Source organism: Cebidichthys violaceus, unplaced genomic scaffold (assembly GCF_023349555.1).
Source record: "Cebidichthys violaceus isolate CVI_PGR_0920_01 unplaced genomic scaffold, fCebVio1.0.p SCAF_30, whole genome shotgun sequence".
NCBI lineage: Eukaryota > Metazoa > Chordata > Actinopteri > Perciformes > Stichaeidae > Cebidichthys > Cebidichthys violaceus.
In genome coordinates this window covers 3,093,607-3,113,059 of record NW_027176484.1, presented here as the reverse complement: position 1 = coordinate 3,113,059, position 19,453 = coordinate 3,093,607, and the positions used below count along the sequence as shown (strand labels likewise).

At 41.5% G+C, this 19,453-nt stretch overlaps 2 protein-coding genes across 22 annotated transcripts in view; one reads left to right on the top strand and one right to left on the bottom strand.

The window, feature by feature from the left end:
• The window catches only part of myo9aa (myosin IXAa), a 105,340-nt gene extending 97,323 nt beyond the window's left edge, over window positions 1-8,017 (bottom strand). For all 21 annotated transcript variants that reach the window (XM_068724225.1, XM_068724226.1, XM_068724232.1 and 18 more), the window contains exon 1: window positions 7,704-8,017. The gene's annotated coding sequence lies outside the window, so the exon portion shown is untranslated. The remainder of the gene's footprint in view (window positions 1-7,703) is intronic.
• Window positions 8,018-8,795: 778 nt separating this feature from the next.
• senp8 (SUMO peptidase family member, NEDD8 specific) lies at window positions 8,796-10,933 on the top strand. Its single transcript, XM_068724317.1, has 2 exons — window positions 8,796-8,860; window positions 9,566-10,933. Exon 2 carries the CDS (start codon window positions 9,589-9,591, stop codon window positions 10,252-10,254), a length of 666 nt encoding a protein of 221 aa, XP_068580418.1. The 5' UTR covers window positions 8,796-8,860; window positions 9,566-9,588; the 3' UTR covers window positions 10,255-10,933.
• The last annotated feature ends 8,520 nt before the right edge of the window (window positions 10,934-19,453 follow it).

The window sequence follows — 19,453 nt, the reverse complement described above, 5'->3', positions numbered from 1 at the left end:
AAAGCAGCACAGAGTAGATAATCAAATCCAAATCATTTATGCGACAGAAACCGTGTGCTGATCGTAATGACATGTCATCACGTCGAACTCGGGGTCTGAATGTTGAGCATCATTTTAAGCACATCTGTTTAGCGTATTAGGAAAAAAACATGACCTGTAATTACAGGGCAGCGTTACAGTGGCTCTGGCTGAGGACGGGGGACGACTGCTGTCTCTCTGCCTTCAGCAGACCGCAGGCTTTTTGAAATCCGAGCCCTGGTGCTGCAGTCAGAGCCGCGGTCGGCAGACAGACAGCGAGAGCCGCAGCGTGATGATAACGCACGTTTGGTTTTCAGGTTTTAAAAAGGAGATGATGGGAGACGTTGGCGAGAATCTCTTGGAGAGGCTTCATATAATGTTATGACCTCATGGTTTACTGCACACCCAAAGCTTGTGGGGAGATGATGTGGAGAAAAAAAAAATGTATAACTTTTAGAAAAACTTCTATTCTCAGATACTCTTTCACTTTGTATCATTAAAAAGGTGAACTTCATGTGTTATTCTGCGAGGACACACAGCACTTTAAAACATCTCTCAACTATCAATTCTCCCTTCGTTCTCATACTTCCTTCATTTCCCAGAATGCCCTCTGACAACCCCAGACAACGTGCACGGTCTTGTTTAATTCAGTCAGGTTTCGTGCGATTGTGCATAATAGCGAAGGACAAACACTGAGCCTTTCGGTCAGAACACAATACGTTTTGTGTTTCCATTGCATTCTGGTCTACTGAGGAAACCAACAGTGATATCTCCTCATATTCTGAAGTGGGTTTCTTCTTCTGTGGTCACCAAACATTGGTTACTCTTTGATTCTTCTGTTCACCCTTCTTCTTTTGGGTTGCTTAAAATGTTCTGTTGTCAAACTCTATAGTAGATTCAGAGCTAAAAGTAATTACTGTCATTAGCTAAAATCCATTGTTTTTTTGCTTATTATTTCCCATAGTGCACCGTTACATTTTCAAATTTCTTGATTTATCCACTTTAAACTCCAAAAAACACAAAATATTCAATTTACAAGAACATAAAGGAAAGAAAAGCAGCAAATTTCCATATTTTAGAAGCTGGCTGCAAATTGTCGAGTGATTTCAATGCAATAACGGTGCCAACTTTTATGTGGATGTCCAACAATAGTCTATAAACAATACTTCATTCTCTCTATTAAGAAGGTCAGAACAGTCCGACCCTCCATCTGAACCTTTTTTAAGCTCACACTGACTCAAACTCTCCGTCCTCAAAAAAAAAAAACTAGGACTTTGAGGAAAAACTCATTACAGTCTGCTTTGAGTCTCCTCACATAGAGAGCAGCTCGGCCAGCGCGACATGTAGAGCAAAAATATTTGCTAAGCCGAGACAGCTTCACTGTTAAGTGGGCTCTTTCCATTCTGAGTGGAGGACTCGGACTTTGCGGGGACAATAGAGACCCTCTAATGGTCTCCAGGGTGTCTGACCATAATCGTTCAACCTGACTACTAAGTCACTGCAGCGGATGCATCGGTGGGCAATCGGGATGAATGCAGACCTGTGCCAACGTGAAAGGACGGTCGGCATCAAACTGACATCAAATTTCAACCTCACTCAGCAGAGTTCAGGATGACGCATGTATCATTCTGTCATGATTCAAGTATTGACTCGATGTAATGATCAAACAATGATTCCTGTAAATAAGGCTGTTTTTGTTCAGACAGAGAAACTTATTAGATTTCTGCACCTTCAAAAGCACTTCTGCCATTATGAGCGAAATACTTTATCTTCACATCGTCCAGTTTTGTCTGCTTGATGGTCAAACTGCACTCAAAACATACAAGAAACAAACAAACCCCCGATTCCTTCTCACAGAGCATATATCTCTTGTCTCTTATTACAAAAACAAAACACTCTGGATTTACCGCCGCTAAGGCTGTACAATCATCTTATTGGGCATTTTGTCGTTTTAAGACAACAAAATATTCAAAATGAAAGTTATTGAAGTTCAGAAGTAATGTGCAGAGGTTCACATGTAAATCAGAAAAATTGTATCATAATTATTAAAAATGGTTTAAATGTCTCTTAATGTCAATAGAAAAAAGTTAAAAACCAGGATCTGCACCTGGATCCAGACAGACAGAAACATAGCTGACTCGTTATCTTCCCAAAATGTTAAGATATTCTGAAAACTAAAAGACAAAAACAAATGGAGCCAAAAACTTCAACAGCAAAATCTCACACATGTTAAAACTACATTTGGGAGAGTTCCCCTCCGACATTTAAATCACTTAACCTCTAAAACAAATATAAAAGGAATCAGCCAACGACTGACAGAAGGTCACTGTGAACAGCTGCATCTCTAACTGACTTAATCTTACTTTCTGTCATTTTCTTGAATCAGACCAACATATTTTATTCCACCACACTGCTACAGTTAATGGTGAGCCTTATAATAACCTCAAAGTGGCCTATATCATCTGCTCGTTTACTACACTGATAACTATAGTATAGATTACAGCATTCCAGCTGTTACTGAGCCAGTCCCGGGCTGCATTTGGAAAACGCAGCTTATCTCAGCCTGTTTGTTGTCAGTTAGCCACAACTATCTCCACTCTTCCTCCCCTCTTGCCTCATTCTGACGGATCACAGACTACTGTAAGTGTAAACTGACAGAATTCCTCACAGATAAGGGCGGCAGCGCACCGCCGAGACGCAGCTCTGAACCGACTTTCCTTCTGCACTGGATGGAGGAGAACATCTGGTCTGTTGTGAAAATGTTACGCGACACAGGAAACGTTCGGTCTTTTGACAACTTTGTTTTGAAATGTAATATTAACTGAGATGAAAAAAATATTTTGAAAGCCGTTCCAGCTGCGCTCCTAATTTTGTTTTTTTTGCAAGCACATCCCGTCATTAAGCTCCACACCTCCACCCTCTCTTTGCATCTGCAGTTTGTGAGATTCAATGAACGTAAAAATGTAAGTAATTCAACGCTGCTTCTCATCAGATGTATTTGCAGCGAACCTTTAACAAAGTAAAGGACCTGGAACTTGTCAGAATAACTATTTTGTTTCTTTGTTTGTTAATTAAATGTGTATTTAAGCATAGTATTCCAATCTGTATTCTAGGACATGTGTGCCTTATCGTTTGTACATAAAGCAAATTGTTAATAAAGTTAATTCAATAAAAATAAAACTGTCTTTCTGTCTTCTTGACAAGCCTGTATCCCAGACATAAAACAGAATACATCAAGTGATTTCCTTACGGCTATAGTGTTGTGTAGCACTGAGCGGGTGTTAAGAAACATAAACACAACCGCTGCTGGTTTAATATCCAAATGAATACTTCGGTATAAAATGTAAAGGCCAACGCTGCCATATGAAGGCTTCAACAAGCCGATCACACTAGTCACTGATAGTTTAAGTGATGCGATGGCAGCACTGCTCTGCACACGGACAGTATGGCGAACCGTTATTACACACCAGCACATGCCTGAGGATTAACCGTGGGCCCTGTCCCGTCTGCACCATGAGGCTGCAGGGGGCCACGAGCTATTGTCACAGCTGTGTCACACACACACACACACACACACACACACACACACACACACACACACACACACACACACACACACACACACACACACACACACACACACACACACACACACACACACACACACACACACACACACACCAAATCACAACTTTAGTTTGCAGTCAGTGCTCCGCTGGCAAAAAACCCTGCAGCAATGTGGTCACTGGCATCTGGAGGCTTCGGCCATTTCACCTGATATTCCATGCAAATCAACATCCACGTCTAACGTAATCATTGAACTTGCACAGTCCTTTCCAATCTAACCCAATCTAATAACGTAAGGCTCGGCAATCTGCTTTCTTTGCACGACATCACATTTTTCTGTCATTTTCTAAGCTTTGACTTCATTATTTTCTCAACAACAAAAAAAAAGGTCTTTGAACGCTTGTTTCTCCGTCCAAAACAAACCTCGGAGGATGGAATTTAATTTAGGGGAACACAAACTGAGCTTCCACACAGATCACTGTTGTTTGTTGACTCTATTTCCCATTTTAAAGGATTCATTAAAAAAAAAAAGAAAAGAAAAAAAAAAAAAAAAAAAAGTTAAGCTCCTCTCACTTAAACAAAAAAATAAATAAATAAATAAAAATCGCAAAGAACAACACAATGCGCTTTCTTCTCTCGATCTCAGTGAGTTAATGAGGGGAAATGCAAAAACGCGGGGCGAGCTGAGCCTTTGAGGCCAAAGCCTCCCTCACATAATGGCCTACTAAAGAAAGGGGAGCTTTGTTCCGTGCAACACAAGCAGGTTCCTCTTTAATGACTTCATGTTTGCATGCCAATCACTTCGGCCACACAATCCCATCATGCGGCCACTTTTCAGGACATCCCGATCATGTGGGCCTGCAGCACGTGACTCCCGCTTTCCACCCCAAAACACAAGCTGCGACCGGGTTCGGCAGGTAACACCTGATGATGGGGGGGGGGGGGGGGGGCATTCCTCTTTGAGTATGTCGGAAACCCTGCGCTTAAAGAAGCTGCTGCGGATGTGCAAAGAAGCAGCCACAGCACAGAGAGGCTTGTTACGTCAATTACAAAGAGAACAAAACCAGCCACTTTTCAAACACTGTAGTTATGCTTTTAGAGAACAAAGAAATGAATGCGAGGATACAGGCCTTCTTCCCAAGGCTGCAATTTTACTGCAACTATGACACAGCGGTAATATATCATACGGAGGCCTATTTACGCACAGTTACAGTCTCTCTGTAAGGGTCACAGTGTGGTGACCTTTCAGCAGGAAATGAGGCAAAATAAATACGTTCCTTTATCCTACTGTTGTATAATAATAATGTAAAATATTGTGTTTGCAATTGTGACTAAAACAGTAGAAATAGCAGCATAAAAGCCCACCATCATGTTACAATTTCCAAAAATAATGTTAAATGTAAGTGAAAGTAATAAAGCTGCAGCGATTAATCAATTATTATTATTATTAAATTAATCGCCAACTATCTTGATAACCGATTTATTTTATTTTGAGTAATTTTTTAAAGAAAAATAAAGTACAAATTTTCGGATTCCAGCTTCATCAATGTGAATATTTCTGGTTTGTTTACTCCTCCATGACAGTAAAATCAATATCTTTAAGTTTTGGACAAAACAAAGACATGCTAGGACGTCACCTTGGGCTTTGGGAAACGCTGACTGACTAACTAATCGATCAAATAATCGACAAATAAATCGACAATAAATATAGCTGGATAAGTTGCAGTCCCAGAAAGCTGATATTCTGAGTATTCAGAATAGAAATGTCCTGCTGTCGTCACCCCAGCAGCAATAACTCTCTCAACCTCATTCTAATTTTGATATCGGTGCAATATCTACAGAGGTATTTTCTAAAACCACAGGCCTATTTCTGAGAATGTGAGGTTATATATAAAAGACAGAGTTATTCTGCCGCTGATAAATATCTTATGACAGGAGGGTTGAAAGCCGCTGAGTGGCGGTTTGCTCTTCACTGCCATCGTGATGCCTCAGCTGGTCTGCATCTAAAATGTGCTGCAGTTATATTTATGACCCACTAAGACACAGCGTCTTCTTTAGCGCAAAATTATCTCCGGACGTATAACTCAAACCATCCATGACAACCTGCACGTATGAACGGCTGTAAAACATTTCCCCAGAGGAACCTTACAATATCTCAAATCATATTTTTGCATTATGCCCCCCCCCCGTCTTTACTGGTGACTGATTAACAGGAAGTTCTGCCAATGGCCACCGTTTAAATGTGTGAATCTGTATGAACTGGAGGTGAACCGATGGAGCAGGACTTGTCCAATGGGAGGCCGCACCTCAGGACTAACAGGTAGACAGGACATTGTGGACAAGGTGACGCCATTCATGGTTATAAAATATCCTACAACCGTGCAGACGATCTCCCGCAGACCTTCAAAACCCTTCCGAGCTTTCAGGCCACAGCTTGGGTCTCTCAGGTGGTGCCGGTGATATCGGCCGACACAGACGCGGCCCCCGATGCGATACAAACCGAGGCTGGTCTTTTAGAAATAGCAGACAGAAGGGGGGCCTGTGGGGTGTCAGATGTCGACGGGGACCAGTTGCCGGAGTCTCGGGCCTGGGCCGCCTCTCATGCTAACGGCAGCTGGGTCCTCTCAAGACCTCGCATTCCTGCAGGACAGACCCACTTCACCCGCATCACCTGTGCTGATCTGAGGGCAGGACGAGCTCTCGGGGGGGGTGGGAAACCTCACAGCTACTTGAATTAAAGTCTTTTTTGCAGATATTAAAGGATACAGGGATACTAAACTAAAGCAGCAAACTACTCATGGTTTTACTCATGAAAAGAGAAGAACTCGGGTAAAGAAAAACACCATGACATGGAGACCTTCAGCCCTGATTATCACAGAAATCCTGATCTAAATCTAATAGGAGCGTTATATGACGCTCACACGGACACAGTGATGGAAGATGACCCAAGCTGAGGACCATTGTTACACATTGCTCCCCTCATTTTCCTGTCATCACTCCATTGACAACTCCATAATAAGAAAAAAAAAAAAAAAAAGGAACAAAATGCCCACAAAAGATCCACAGCAAGTACAACAAGGACCTAGAAACTCACAATAGAGCAGCACAGACAACAATGTAAACCAAAGAAAACACTAAAGCGACAAAACACCGGGTAGATTAAAGGCATCTTGCACAGAACGATATCTGGTGCTGTGAGTTTGCAGCCATGACGTGTGTGAAGTGGACTCACTCTGTCCACTGAGCGCCCATGATTCAGCAGCTTCCTCACCCCGTTAGACCTCCCTGTACAATTACAGCCGCTTTGCAGTCTTTTATTGCCTCCACTGCATTATAAGCTGTACTGTCTGACCTCCGCTAAATAATACATGTAAACATTTACCCCACCCTACTGCGGACAAACACCCAAACCAGCGCAGGACTTCGCCCTATAATGAAGAGCATTACTGAATACCGTGAGGGGTCCTTTCATTTCTGCTGCATCATCCTAAATGGACATGCGAGTTGATGTTTTGTCTGCTTTTAGTTTGTTTCTTTCGATGCATAACAACATTAACCTGCACAGGAGCTACAGAGGACACATGTACATCATAATGATATCAATAAATCAACTAAATGAACAAGGACTCGTCATCTTAACAGGGTGTCACATTTAGGAGCAGAGCAAACACTCTGTGCATGACACATGACACTGAGCTGCAAATGAAACTTTTCACCCCACACACATGCATATACACACACACACACACACACACACACACACACACACACACACACACACACACACACACACACACACACACACACACCTCTGGTTGTGACTGTTCATTCAACAACAACAACAACAACAACAACAAAAGCACCGGCTGAGCCCCCCCCCCCCCCCCCCCCCACACACACACACACACACACCTTATTAAAAGCGCGGACAACTATATTGCAAAAGAGCGGAGATTAAAAGAAAAGGAACAAGTTTTCTTGATTCACTGGTTGCTTGCAGCCCCAAAGCCCCTCGTCCCAGTGCGGGGCAGCCCACCACACACACACATACACACACACACACACACACACACACACACAGACCACAGTGTCCCAACTACTAAACATCACACTCTTACCTCCAGACGTGACCGCTGAAGTCAGTTGTAAGTGGGGCTCAAGTTGTTTCCCCGTCTGCTCTCAGGATGGGTTTGCAGAGCCACAAATACCTACGTCTCTATTTAATTCCCTGCATTCCCAATGAATTAATTTGTTTTCCTTCTCTCTCCCGCCGCTCGCCGAACAACTCCTCGAAATTCAAGTCCGCGCTGATTTTTTTTAATTATTATTATCTGTGCGTGTTCGCTGTTGTGAATGTCATTAAAAGAGCAGTCCTCCTTCGCAGCTCGCTGACGGTCGCTGAAAACTCCACTTTGCCTTGCTAATCAGTGCCGCCGCTCAGGGTACGCGCTGCAGTGCGCGGTCACGCTGCTCCTGGGCGGGGGGAGAGAATAGAGAGGGAGAGGGAGGACCGTGAATGTATTAAGAGAACCGAGAGGGAGGGAGACGGGGCATGACGGAGCCGAGCCGGGGAGATGTTAATGTAGTGGCCGCACGAGGTATTGCAACTTCCGCGTTCATCATAAAAGCCCCCCCCAAAAAAACAAATGTTTCACACTCAAAATCGTTGGCAAAGGAGCGGTTGTTAAATTAGTAATTCATTTTTCTGAACTCTCAAACGGCTCGGCTGAATAAGGACTCTAGTGCGCATGCTCTATGCCCTAAAACGCTAAAGTGTGAGGATATATATAAATAGCTCATGTGCACCCGTTGAGCAATTCTCATAGGAATGAATGGGGCGCTATATTTGACCCAGGTATCCAGTTCATAAGATCCAGTCCAGCTTCCGTAGCAAAACCGGAAGTAGGCAGGAGAAGGAGATAACACGGCAGCGGGATGCAGACCTCACACCACATGATTTGAAATGAAGTTTAAAACATATCTGAGCGTGTACTTTGTGTTTGTATACGATTGCCATGGCGGGAGATATGTTCATTTATTACATACGTTGCTGACTTTTGGGTTATATATCTGTACAATTTAAGCACCGATAACTTTTCAAGTCACTGGAGGTAACGAAGCAGACGGATAGCGTTTCAGTCAATGTACTGCGCAGGTACCCTGTCGCAAAAAAAACGTCAACTGTCTTTTTTTGCAGCACTTTACGTTAGTCATTGCAATGAGGGACAAGACTGCAGTTTTCGTGGTACTTTTGATCTGAGTGCGTCTTTTATAGGTATGGACATTTAATCAAGAGTGCATATTTTAATTTGACAGCATACTGTTTATGTTCTACATGCTTAAAATAGCTTTTAAGATGAGTTGTTTGGCTTTTGTCAGCTTTGTCAAAATCAAACGTCATTGTAAATATAATGATATATCTTCATACGATAGACCAGTTCCAAGTAACGCGTCTCAGAGATTAACGGTCCACATTATTAACAACAAGTGGATCATTACGTGTTCAGCTCCAGTGAAGTTTAACGGTTTATGCAATAAGTAACACATCCGTTGACTTTACGTGGTGCCACTTGAACACAGCCTCCTCCTGTAGCAGTTGTCCATCACGTGACGATCAGTAATTGGTTTTGCGACATAATGTGCAAGATTAGTTTTGATACATCACAGTAAAAACTGCTTTCACAAATGTTCCTCACTTTAAAACTCGAGCTAGACACTTTCTTGATAAATTGAATAAAAAAAATCAAAAAAAAAAAATCAACATCACAATTCCCCTAAAGCCTCATGTGACATCTTCAAATTGCTTGCTTTGTGCGACCAATAGTCTAAAACCCAAATTAATTTAGTTTACGACCACATACGTCGAAGAAAAGATGACAATTCTCATAATTAAGATGATACATTTGTTATTTGTACTTATAATAATTAGTGATGAATTTTCTGGAGACTTGGCTGTACTAAAATCTTCTGTATTTTTCAGACGGACACTCTCTGTGTTGGAGGATGGACCCCGTCGTGCTGAGCTACCAGGACAGCCTTTTGCGGCGCTCTGATGTGTCCTTACTGGAGGGACCTCACTGGCTCAACGACCAAGTCATTGGTTTTGCCTTCGAGTACTTTGCCGCTGAGCGCTTCAGAGTCCTGGGGGAGACCGTCACCTTCATCAGCCCGGAGGTTGCCCAGTTCATCAAGTGTGCTTCCTGCCCTAACGAGTTGGCCCTCTTCCTGGAGCCGCTGGACCTCGCCTCTCGTCAGTGGGTCTTCCTCGCCGTCAACGACAACTCCAACCAGAGCGCCGGGGGATCCCACTGGAGCCTCCTGGTCTACCATCACACCTCCAACCACTTTGCACACTACGACTCTCAAAACGGCAGCAATTCTCTGCACGCGCGGCGCATCGCCCTCAACCTGGAGCCCTTCTTGGGCGCCGGGAGAAAAGCTCCGTTTGTGGAGGAGCCCTGCCCGTCGCAGAAGAACAGCTACGACTGCGGCATGTATGTGATCTGTATCGCGGAGGCCTTGTGTGAGAAGGCCCGGGTGGAGGGATCGCCACGCCTTCCGGTGCAAATCATCACCCCGGCCTACATCACCCAGAAGAGGGCCGAGTGGTGCAGACTGATCCAGAGTCTAGCTCAGAACGACCTGTGCTGCGCTCTGTCCATTCCTTAGCACGTCCATTGCCCCCCCCCCCCTCACTATATGCAGAACAGCTGTCCCTCTCTACAGATCTACTGCTGGAGCATCTGATTGCACTCCTTGAATACAGTATATAACTACTTATGACATGTGTTTCTATTACAGTCTCTATCATACTCAATAATAGAGAAAAAGGTTTAAAAAGATAATACATGCTTAGAAATCTAATATGATTCTTTGAGGACTTGGTGTCATGTTTATGCCTTGTATACGCACAGCAACATACAATATGTAACCCTGATCACCAGCATGCCTACAAAGAAATGTACTCCCGTGTACGTACTTGGTGAGGATGGAAGTGAAACGTCAAAAAAGGAGGCGCAGACTTTCTCCGTTGTATTCGTTTTGGGGCGGCTGTAGAAATGTTTACACAGATTATTGCTCAGGGTCATTTTAAAATGAACTAGAATTGACGATAAGAATGTGAATCTTAAACTTTGGCTCCTGCTTTGCGTCACATGTTTGTGTCTACGATTACAAACTCTTTGTTTTGAAACGTTTCAAAGCAATTTGCTGTATGAGGGTGAGCCGTGCACTGTGTGTTGTGGCTGTTTATGGGACTAAAGGCAATGTTGAGAGGTGGAATGTGTGATACGTTCTCACAAAAAGCATCAAACTGTCTGTTGATCCAATAAACTGTATTGTCGTCACATTTTGTTGACAAAATGGCAAATGTGCTTTTTATTAGTTTTGGATACCTTACTTTGGGAATTAACATGTTTATAGTCTGAGTGGTAATGAATGACAAACTAAGCTATGTGATTATGACAAATCAGAAATAGATTACAATAAGTAAACAGAACTAAGAGTATGACAACACGTTCAAATCAAACCTCTTTTCAATCTTCTGTGCTAAAAACATCTCAGGACTCAAATTTCTCTAGTTTACCATCGAAACATCTTATTTTTGTGCTTTGAAAGAAAGTATTATAATACTTACCAGAATGGAACAGCTTAATGGATTGCAGCTAAATAAAGCAGAAGCACATCGGGGGTAAAGTGTTGCGACTGCAGGAAATCTGTAGCAGTCATTTCAAAAAACTAAAAATAAGAGATTCTAACTTTAAAATCTTTAAAAATAAGTTTATGTTCATCTATTAAAAGGAAACTGCTTCCATTTTTAGAAAAGTGTCAAAAATATCCAGAGTTGGAACAGTACAAGCTGTCGTCCAGCATTGTGCTTTAAATTAAGAAAGCACACAGGAAGGTCAAACTATTCTTTATTTACGACGTTACTATTCAGAGTCAGACTGTGGCTCTTGACATATTTATAAGGGAGCATAACTAAAGTAACGCCGACCCCATATCAGAGAAAAAGAGCATTCAGTCAAATGTGATTTCAGGAAAAGGGAGCGCAGAGGAGGGAACGATCGCTGTCCTGTCTTGGAGTATTTCTCTACCCGTCTAGGAAGCCAAAGCCAGTGTGGTGAAGGTGACGATACGTCACAATTTAGATGAACAGATATCTCGTCATGTTATCTGAAAGCAAACTGTTGTTGAAGAGTTTGATATGAAGAAGAGGAGATTTAAAAAGAAAACTTCACAGGTCATTTTAAAAATCTGTTTACATGAAGTCAATTTTGCACACAGAGTATAATCAGGAATACTCATCCGTAATTGTGTTGCAGTAAATTAAGGACGCCACCTCCTGCTCTGGCTGGCTGCCCTGCCCTGCGCTGCTCTTAAAAGGCACAATGCTCGGACTGTTTCCACCCTCTGCCCTGCTTCCTCTGGATTCCTGTGCACATCTACATCCCACAGGCGTACTTCACCCGGAGTAACCAGTCAGACGAGCCATCAGGTTTTTACTGTTGTCCTAATAAAAATGCCACAAAGCCGGGGCATTCAGCACCCTGGAAGTACACTGCATTAGTGAGACAAAGAGCCCAGGGAAAGGCACAGTAATGTAGACAGATCTGCTCCTAAATGGCCAATTTACCAAGTCCACTCCATGGGTGCTTACAAGGAAAGCGAACTTGACTCTCTGTCTATTGTCATCTCAGGTCGTGGTAGTTTAATTGCATGGTAGTGCACCACAGTTTGGTGTCATGATTTACAAAGGGATACAAAAAGGGGCACCTTGTTATGTGCCGGATAACCGAAACTGAGATGGATAAACTTTAATCCTACAAAATACTGAACCCTGCTCTTTGCTCTTTTGGCAAACAATGCACATCTTTCTGTGGCCTGAAACAAAAGCTACTTAGTATCGCTGCTTCTGTCCTGCTGTAAATATACAAGTAGGCCTACTGACAAATTGCAGAAGGCCGTGCTTCACCTTCAGGACAGAAGGTGCAGGTGCAGTGAGCTAAACACACATTCAATAAAAGGTTAAAGACAGCAGTTGGACTTTAAAGTCTTTACTGGGAGCAACTGTGGAAACAGTACTGGACAACAAACAAACATGATGATCGTGATTACAAATCAGAAAAGCGATCAGACCCACAAACAACAGTTTGACCAAAGGAACTGTCAAATTCATTAAACTCACACTAAACCTCATAAAGCAACATTCTCTTAAAACTCTCTTAATTTTCTGGGGAAAAAAAAGGGGATTCAACTCCAAATGTACCAAACGTTCTTACCCATCCAAATCTGCTCCAACCCAGGTGTGCTGAATCCCACCTGTCGCCTATTGTTTATGATTAGCATAGGCAACGCCCCCTAAACACCATATAAGGGAAGGTGTTGTGCTGTATGCAAATACTCTGGCATATGGTCAAGAATTTGAGGCGCCACCAAAACAGTGCTGTAAGAAGAAGAACTTAAGCAGGAGTGAAACTGAGGTACTGTTAAATAAACTTAAACAAAGACAACATGTGATCATTAGTGGTGTTACAGGAAAATCACAAAGGATCAAAGAGCAGTTTGTAAGTCACTCAGACGCTTAACACAAACAATACCATCCAAAGGTTGTTATAGTCTTAAATTAGCCAACAAAGTTAATAATCCAATAATTAAATCCAATCCAATTATTTAAAAACACTGTGAGGACTTAAAAAACGCTCCAAGAGACGTTCGCTACAACAGATTTGAGCTCTGTCCGCATTAAAAATAGACAAAACTATTGAAGTCAGTATGTATTTGGTTTTGTATGACCGGACATATACCTTCATTTAGAGACACAAACAAACAGAGCTCCATTAGTGAACTCACTCGTCTCTGTTCTTCATCAGTGTGTAATTGATTTCAGGAGCAGCAGCCAAGGTTTCCCCTCCAGGATCTCCAGGTGGTTCATATTTACTCATCAGATGGAACCCCTCGGGCCTGGAGCACGTACAAGTACGTACACAAATACGCATTTACACACAAACCATACATTGAGCTCAGAACCGTCTCTGAAATCAGAAATAAATCTGCTTTGGGAGCGTTGATTCTACATTACATCATGTCCTGTCACAACACATCTGCAACCAGCCACAACAGCGTTGGAACCATTTCATGCAGGATGCGTGAGAATCGGTTTGATTAAAACAAGCAACATTCTTTCGAGAGGCCCAAACCCGACACACTCACATCCTGGTCGGCACTGTTTCCAGGTGTGCAACTGCTCGGTAACACGTGTTGTTCAGGAGCAAGCAGGTCAGGTCCGTATCACAACATCACATCAGGAATGGAAAGGAGAGAGCAAGAATTAGATGCTCCGCCGCATATGCGGCACGATTCCCCCGAGATAAGGCGTCACCATTGTGCTCCACGTTCACACGCTGCACCGGTGAAATGAAGACGTGCCAGCCAGGCTTGTCCTTGTCCTTGGATCAGATGGTAAACTGGAATTATGTAGGTCAGCCATTGTATGAGAACTTCTGTCCCTGTAGAGAACTCTTGGGAAGTTGCTCATCTTAAATCCAAAATAAGAAGCTAGAGGCCACATCCTCAATATGTAAAATATTTTACTAAAATCTGATGTGAAGCAGCAGAACAAGACTATGAAAAACACATTTGGGGAAATCTGTGAGCAGTTAATAAGATGTACGTAACGCTTGACTTTTATCAACCTCTAGTGGCAACCAGGGAATTGGAGCAATATCTCTTCTAAAGTACTGTGTGAATTGCCTATAAATAATCCCATAAATCCCATTTTGATAGGATTAGCATCAGGGAAATAAATAGTGGCGTCACCAGTGAATAATAAACCTATTAAACTCTGACAGATATTTATGACAAAAGCTTGAGATTTTGAGAAATGCGCTAATATGCTTTCTTGCTGAAACTTTTGTGTCAGTATGGTAAGGCTACAGTGAGCAGCTGGTTAGTTTAGCTTAGCATGGTAAAATAAATCTTTCAGCACCTCTAAACCATGGCTTTTCATTTATACACTGCAGTTCTTGTACGTCTTGCACATTACAAATTAAATCTCTGAGGTTTAAAGGTGCTGGTATCCAGATTTTGTGGCCATTTGACAGAGCAAGTCTAGCTCCAGTATTTGTTCTATGCTAAGCTAACCGGCTGCGTACTGTAAACTTGCATTTACCATACAAACAAGAGAGTATCAATCTTACAATCTAATTCACAGCAAGAACGCATATTGGCAAATTTCCAACAAAATGTCTTTTACATCAACAGTGTCGATTACTAAGTATTTGAAATACAACATATTAGAGCAACTGGTTGTTCTTAATGGCTCAAACTACAAAAAAGCTAGTAAATGTGAAAACAATTTTTTCCTAGTTTCACCACATCTCTGTCACTTTGTGGACACTTGGGATGATGGACCGCAGATCTTTCACTTACTGGGTTGAATTAGTGATTACTGGAAGGAAAACTGAAGAAATCCAAAGAGCTGATGAAGTGCAGATGCAAACACAGAGAGAAATAGACAAAGGAAAGTCAATGAAAAGGTGCAGTAGATTTGATTCCATGGTAATGTTCAAGATTCAGACCTGCAGTTCAACTTATGAAATGATAAATAGCATCGTGAAACTTTCACTAACCCAGACTTAAACTGAAATTCCAGACGAGAGACTTTGTCCAATAAGGAATAGTCATTACTTAAAGGATAAATTCTCCCTTACATAATAATGTTCTTTAAAATCGAATGCAGGGAATAAATTAATGTAACTGTGGTGTAGTTAATTTAAAGTTTGTTAGTTTTTTGCTTAAAAAATCATAAAAGTGGTGTTCATTTGTGAAGATTATCTTGCTGAACAAAACATGTCAGTACCATAAACGTGTTTTAGCCACAGAGCTTATTTTCAATCACCCAAGGGAACCAGTGAGATGATGACTTCCGGGTCGGCCTACAAAAATACATCATCCCTTCAGCACTCTATTAAAGACAAATTGTTCTCCAATACAATTCATTATGGCTTGCCTGGTGAAAGTATAGTATAAACCAATTTGCATAATTTTACATCAAATTAGCCTTTTTTCAATCTTGTTTAATGTGATTTCACAAAGTGCACTTACATAACTTCTTAAAATGAAAAAGTAAAAAGAAATTTGATTTCAATCATTAAAATCATTTCATTGCCTTGGTGTAGAATATCTTCTATAAGATGAACAGCATTTGTAATTGTATTCTCTCTGGATCTTTGGTTCTGAACCCGCCTCGGATAGGAAGAAATATTTGCACAGAGTTCTACTGCAGTGACACACGGAACCTCTGGCTTCATAAATTGATGACCTGTAATGTGTTCCAGGAGAACCTCCAGTAATGCAGCTTGTGTGTGACGATTTCACCGCGTGGGATTCAGACCATTACCGTGAAGTTACAGTCAGCATTCTCCTTCACACCAGAGGTGAAAGGTCACCGGGAGAGCATTCCACAACAGACAATATGGCTCCCCGGAGGTATGGATGAGGCTGCAGCTTGTCTGACCATCTGCTTCGACCTGCCGTCATTACCCTAGAGCTAAAACTGACTCTCTCACACACACACACACACACACACACACACACACACACACACACACACACACACACACACACACACACAGAGAGTTACGGTGGTCGGCCCCTGCCCTTTGTGCTTCTTAAGGTCTCCAGATGACTTGCTGATCAGCTGAGACCGATAAACTAGATGCTACATGAGTTAATAATTAGAATGAACTTGTTTCTACAGGACATTTATTGCCTCAATTATGGAAGTAAAAGTAAGAATACCACCAAAAAATACCCCATTATAAGTAAACGTCCTGCCTTTAAAACGTAATTCAAGTAGAAGTCTGGAGGTTTTATCAGAATAGTGTACTCATAGGAAATTAAAAGTGTTTATTTAAAGTTGGGTGGAAAATGTATCATATTTCATAAGCTGATCAAGTTTTGTATGTGAAATATAAATCTGCGAAGTCATTACAGCTGTTGTAGTGGAGTAAAAGCTGCAATATTGTCAAAGTATAAAGTAGCATAACATTAAAATACATAAAAACAATAAAGTACCTGAAAAGTGTACAGTACTTGAGCAAATGTCTTATTTCTTTACATTTCACCACTGAACAGTGATATGATACAAATACTTTAAAAATAACGCTAAACTGAAAAAAAGGTCATGAGGCAGCTTTCAAGGGGGACTACAAGTACCTCAGTACTGAACTTACGTAAGTATAGTACTTGTAATATGTATTACTGGTACATATATCCGTTACAGTACAGCATGACATGTGTACTTATATAAAAACACGAGCTAAGCAGGAATGCAGAATAAAAACGGATTGAGGAGATCTACATACATCTTAAATAAGCTGTTTTACTGACTGATGAATGCATTTGTTTCGGGTTAATTGTTCAAAAGTTTTGGAGTTTGACCAGATGGTGTAAAAGAGTTTTATCTGCCAATTGAAGATGAAACAATTCTGAATCCATAAGTATCAACAGTCGCAGATTTCAACAATCTTGTCTTTTCCAAATGGTTTTAAATCGGACTTTCTCATAACAAACCTGAAGCGTGATTCTTTAAAACATCCGCCAGAGATTAAATCTCCATTAGAATAATGGACTTCAAACACTGGGCACTTATGGGGGACATTTCTGAAAGTAGTTTCTTTGGTGTTAAGGTGACCAAATAATCACAATCTTTTTTTGGACCTCTGGAGAACAGTGTAACGTAATGATCCAAATCCTTGAAGGTTTTGTATCCACTTCATCTCACTTTTCTTTCTTTGCTGTTTCTTCTATCAAGTTTGATCTTGAAGCGGAGTTATGCAGGAGAACTGCAGAAAATGTATATTTTGTCAGTCAAAAATATGCCTCTTCAAATGCTGATCTAGGGATTCCTGGTTTGCAAATGGCCGTGCATCCAGCAGTTCTCCCAGTGAGGCTTGCATCGTTGAATCCACTTTATTTTACTACTCGGTATTTTACTTTAATTAAAACTTATTTAAACTCCCAGTGTGTCTTAGGAAAAATGTGAAACGTTCAAACTAAATATACACTAAATATAAAAAAAATGTAGGTGTCAGATACATTTACGATTCATTCTAGATTTAGAAATAATCATCTTCCAGAACATCAAACTAAATCGTGTATTCGGCAAATATTCTGACTGAAGAATATGTCCAATATCATTTTTAGATCTTGCAGCAGGTTTCAAGCTGTTTTTAAAAATGCAAACATGATGAAACATTGTTTGGTTCAGGTTTTGATCGTCAGCAGGTTTGTTCAGGTTGTGCCGGATTCCTGGCATATTCCTCAGACAGTGACCCTCTGAACCCGGTGTCTTCCTGTCTGCCCCCACCCCCCCGCTCACTGTGGGAACTACGCCTCCTGTCAATCACTCAGGTTGTCATAGTATCCAGGTGGTCCGGCCTTTGAAGTTGCAAAAACCGAACTATTGAGCAAGTGAGAAGATGAATATTAATCATACAATGGAGTATACAAGACAACTCTGCAACGCTACTTACACTGTGCAACACAACATTGTTGTCCTTTAAACCAGAACTTTGTGTGAAATTGTCGAGGAGATCCCAGAGTTGTCAAAGATGTCGGACTATTTTGGTTGGAAATCGGTATAAACTGATGCAGACGAGATCTAAGAAGCCACAAAACGAGTCTTGGGTTTGAATATTAACTCAGATTAAATATCATATAGCTTCAATAAACAGCTGGAACAAGCTGATCCTGAGTAAATATGCAGTCAGTGATTTACTCCTTCGACATGGCATTTAACTTGGCCCCTGGGCAAGCAGGCGTGAAAGCCCTTGCATTGGCAATTTTACAAACGTCTGCGGCGACATTACTGGGAAAACTGACAAGCGGCACACAGAAGGAAGAAGAGATTCAAAAACACACCCTCTTATCGCCGAAGGTGCCGCCAAAGAGAACGAAACAGATCTTGTAGATTGCAACTTTAAGGGTAAAGAAAAGTGGAAAACTGTTCCTTAGCTCCTTATTATTCGTTTGTGCTTGAAGAGTTGCTCTGTTGAAAAGCACAACAGCATGATTCCATTATAGTGTGGAAACAGTGTGAACTAACTTTGTTTGTCATTTAATCAATCTGGGCTGCAGAAGTCTTTTTAAATTCACATTACATTTGTGATTCAGAATATTTTCTTTAACAAACGGGACACTGTCCAACTCTTAGACACAGAATGAGAGTGGAGCGGACATTCGACTGTCCGCAGCGATTATTTGACCAGTTCAAAAGAAAATGGCGCTCAGCACTGTGCATTGACCGTAGAAATGACATAAAAACGTCCGCCGCTCTGACCATCCTGCTACGTTGATGAAAATGGGAATGTCCATTCTACTTTCATTCTATTTCTATGATCCGACCTCAGGGTCAACTGTCGTCAATTATCAAAATCTTACTCAGATGCACTAATTTCTTATCTCATTAGTAAAAACACTGCACATCATACTTTTACAGTGTGATATATATAACTGAATGTCACTGTTGTCTCGTGAAAACGTTTGACTCCAGCTGCCTTCGTATCGGTTTAGGGGTCACATGGTTTCTCTGCGGGTTTAGAAAACTCTCCAGCTTCTTGAGTTTATGAAGTCTTTTTCCATCAGTCATACGTCAAACGCTTATCTGTTTTCATGCAGTTCATAATATACACATTTAATCCACGAAAACAGTGTTTAAAGTTATTCAGCTTAGACAGAAACGTGGAAATAAACCAACGCCACTGGTGAACAGCCAACGCTCCATATGTCATGTATTAAGCATTAAGTGCGTCTGCCAACATTGCGTTCCAGCACAATAATTCAGGCTGAGTTGAAGAGGTTACTA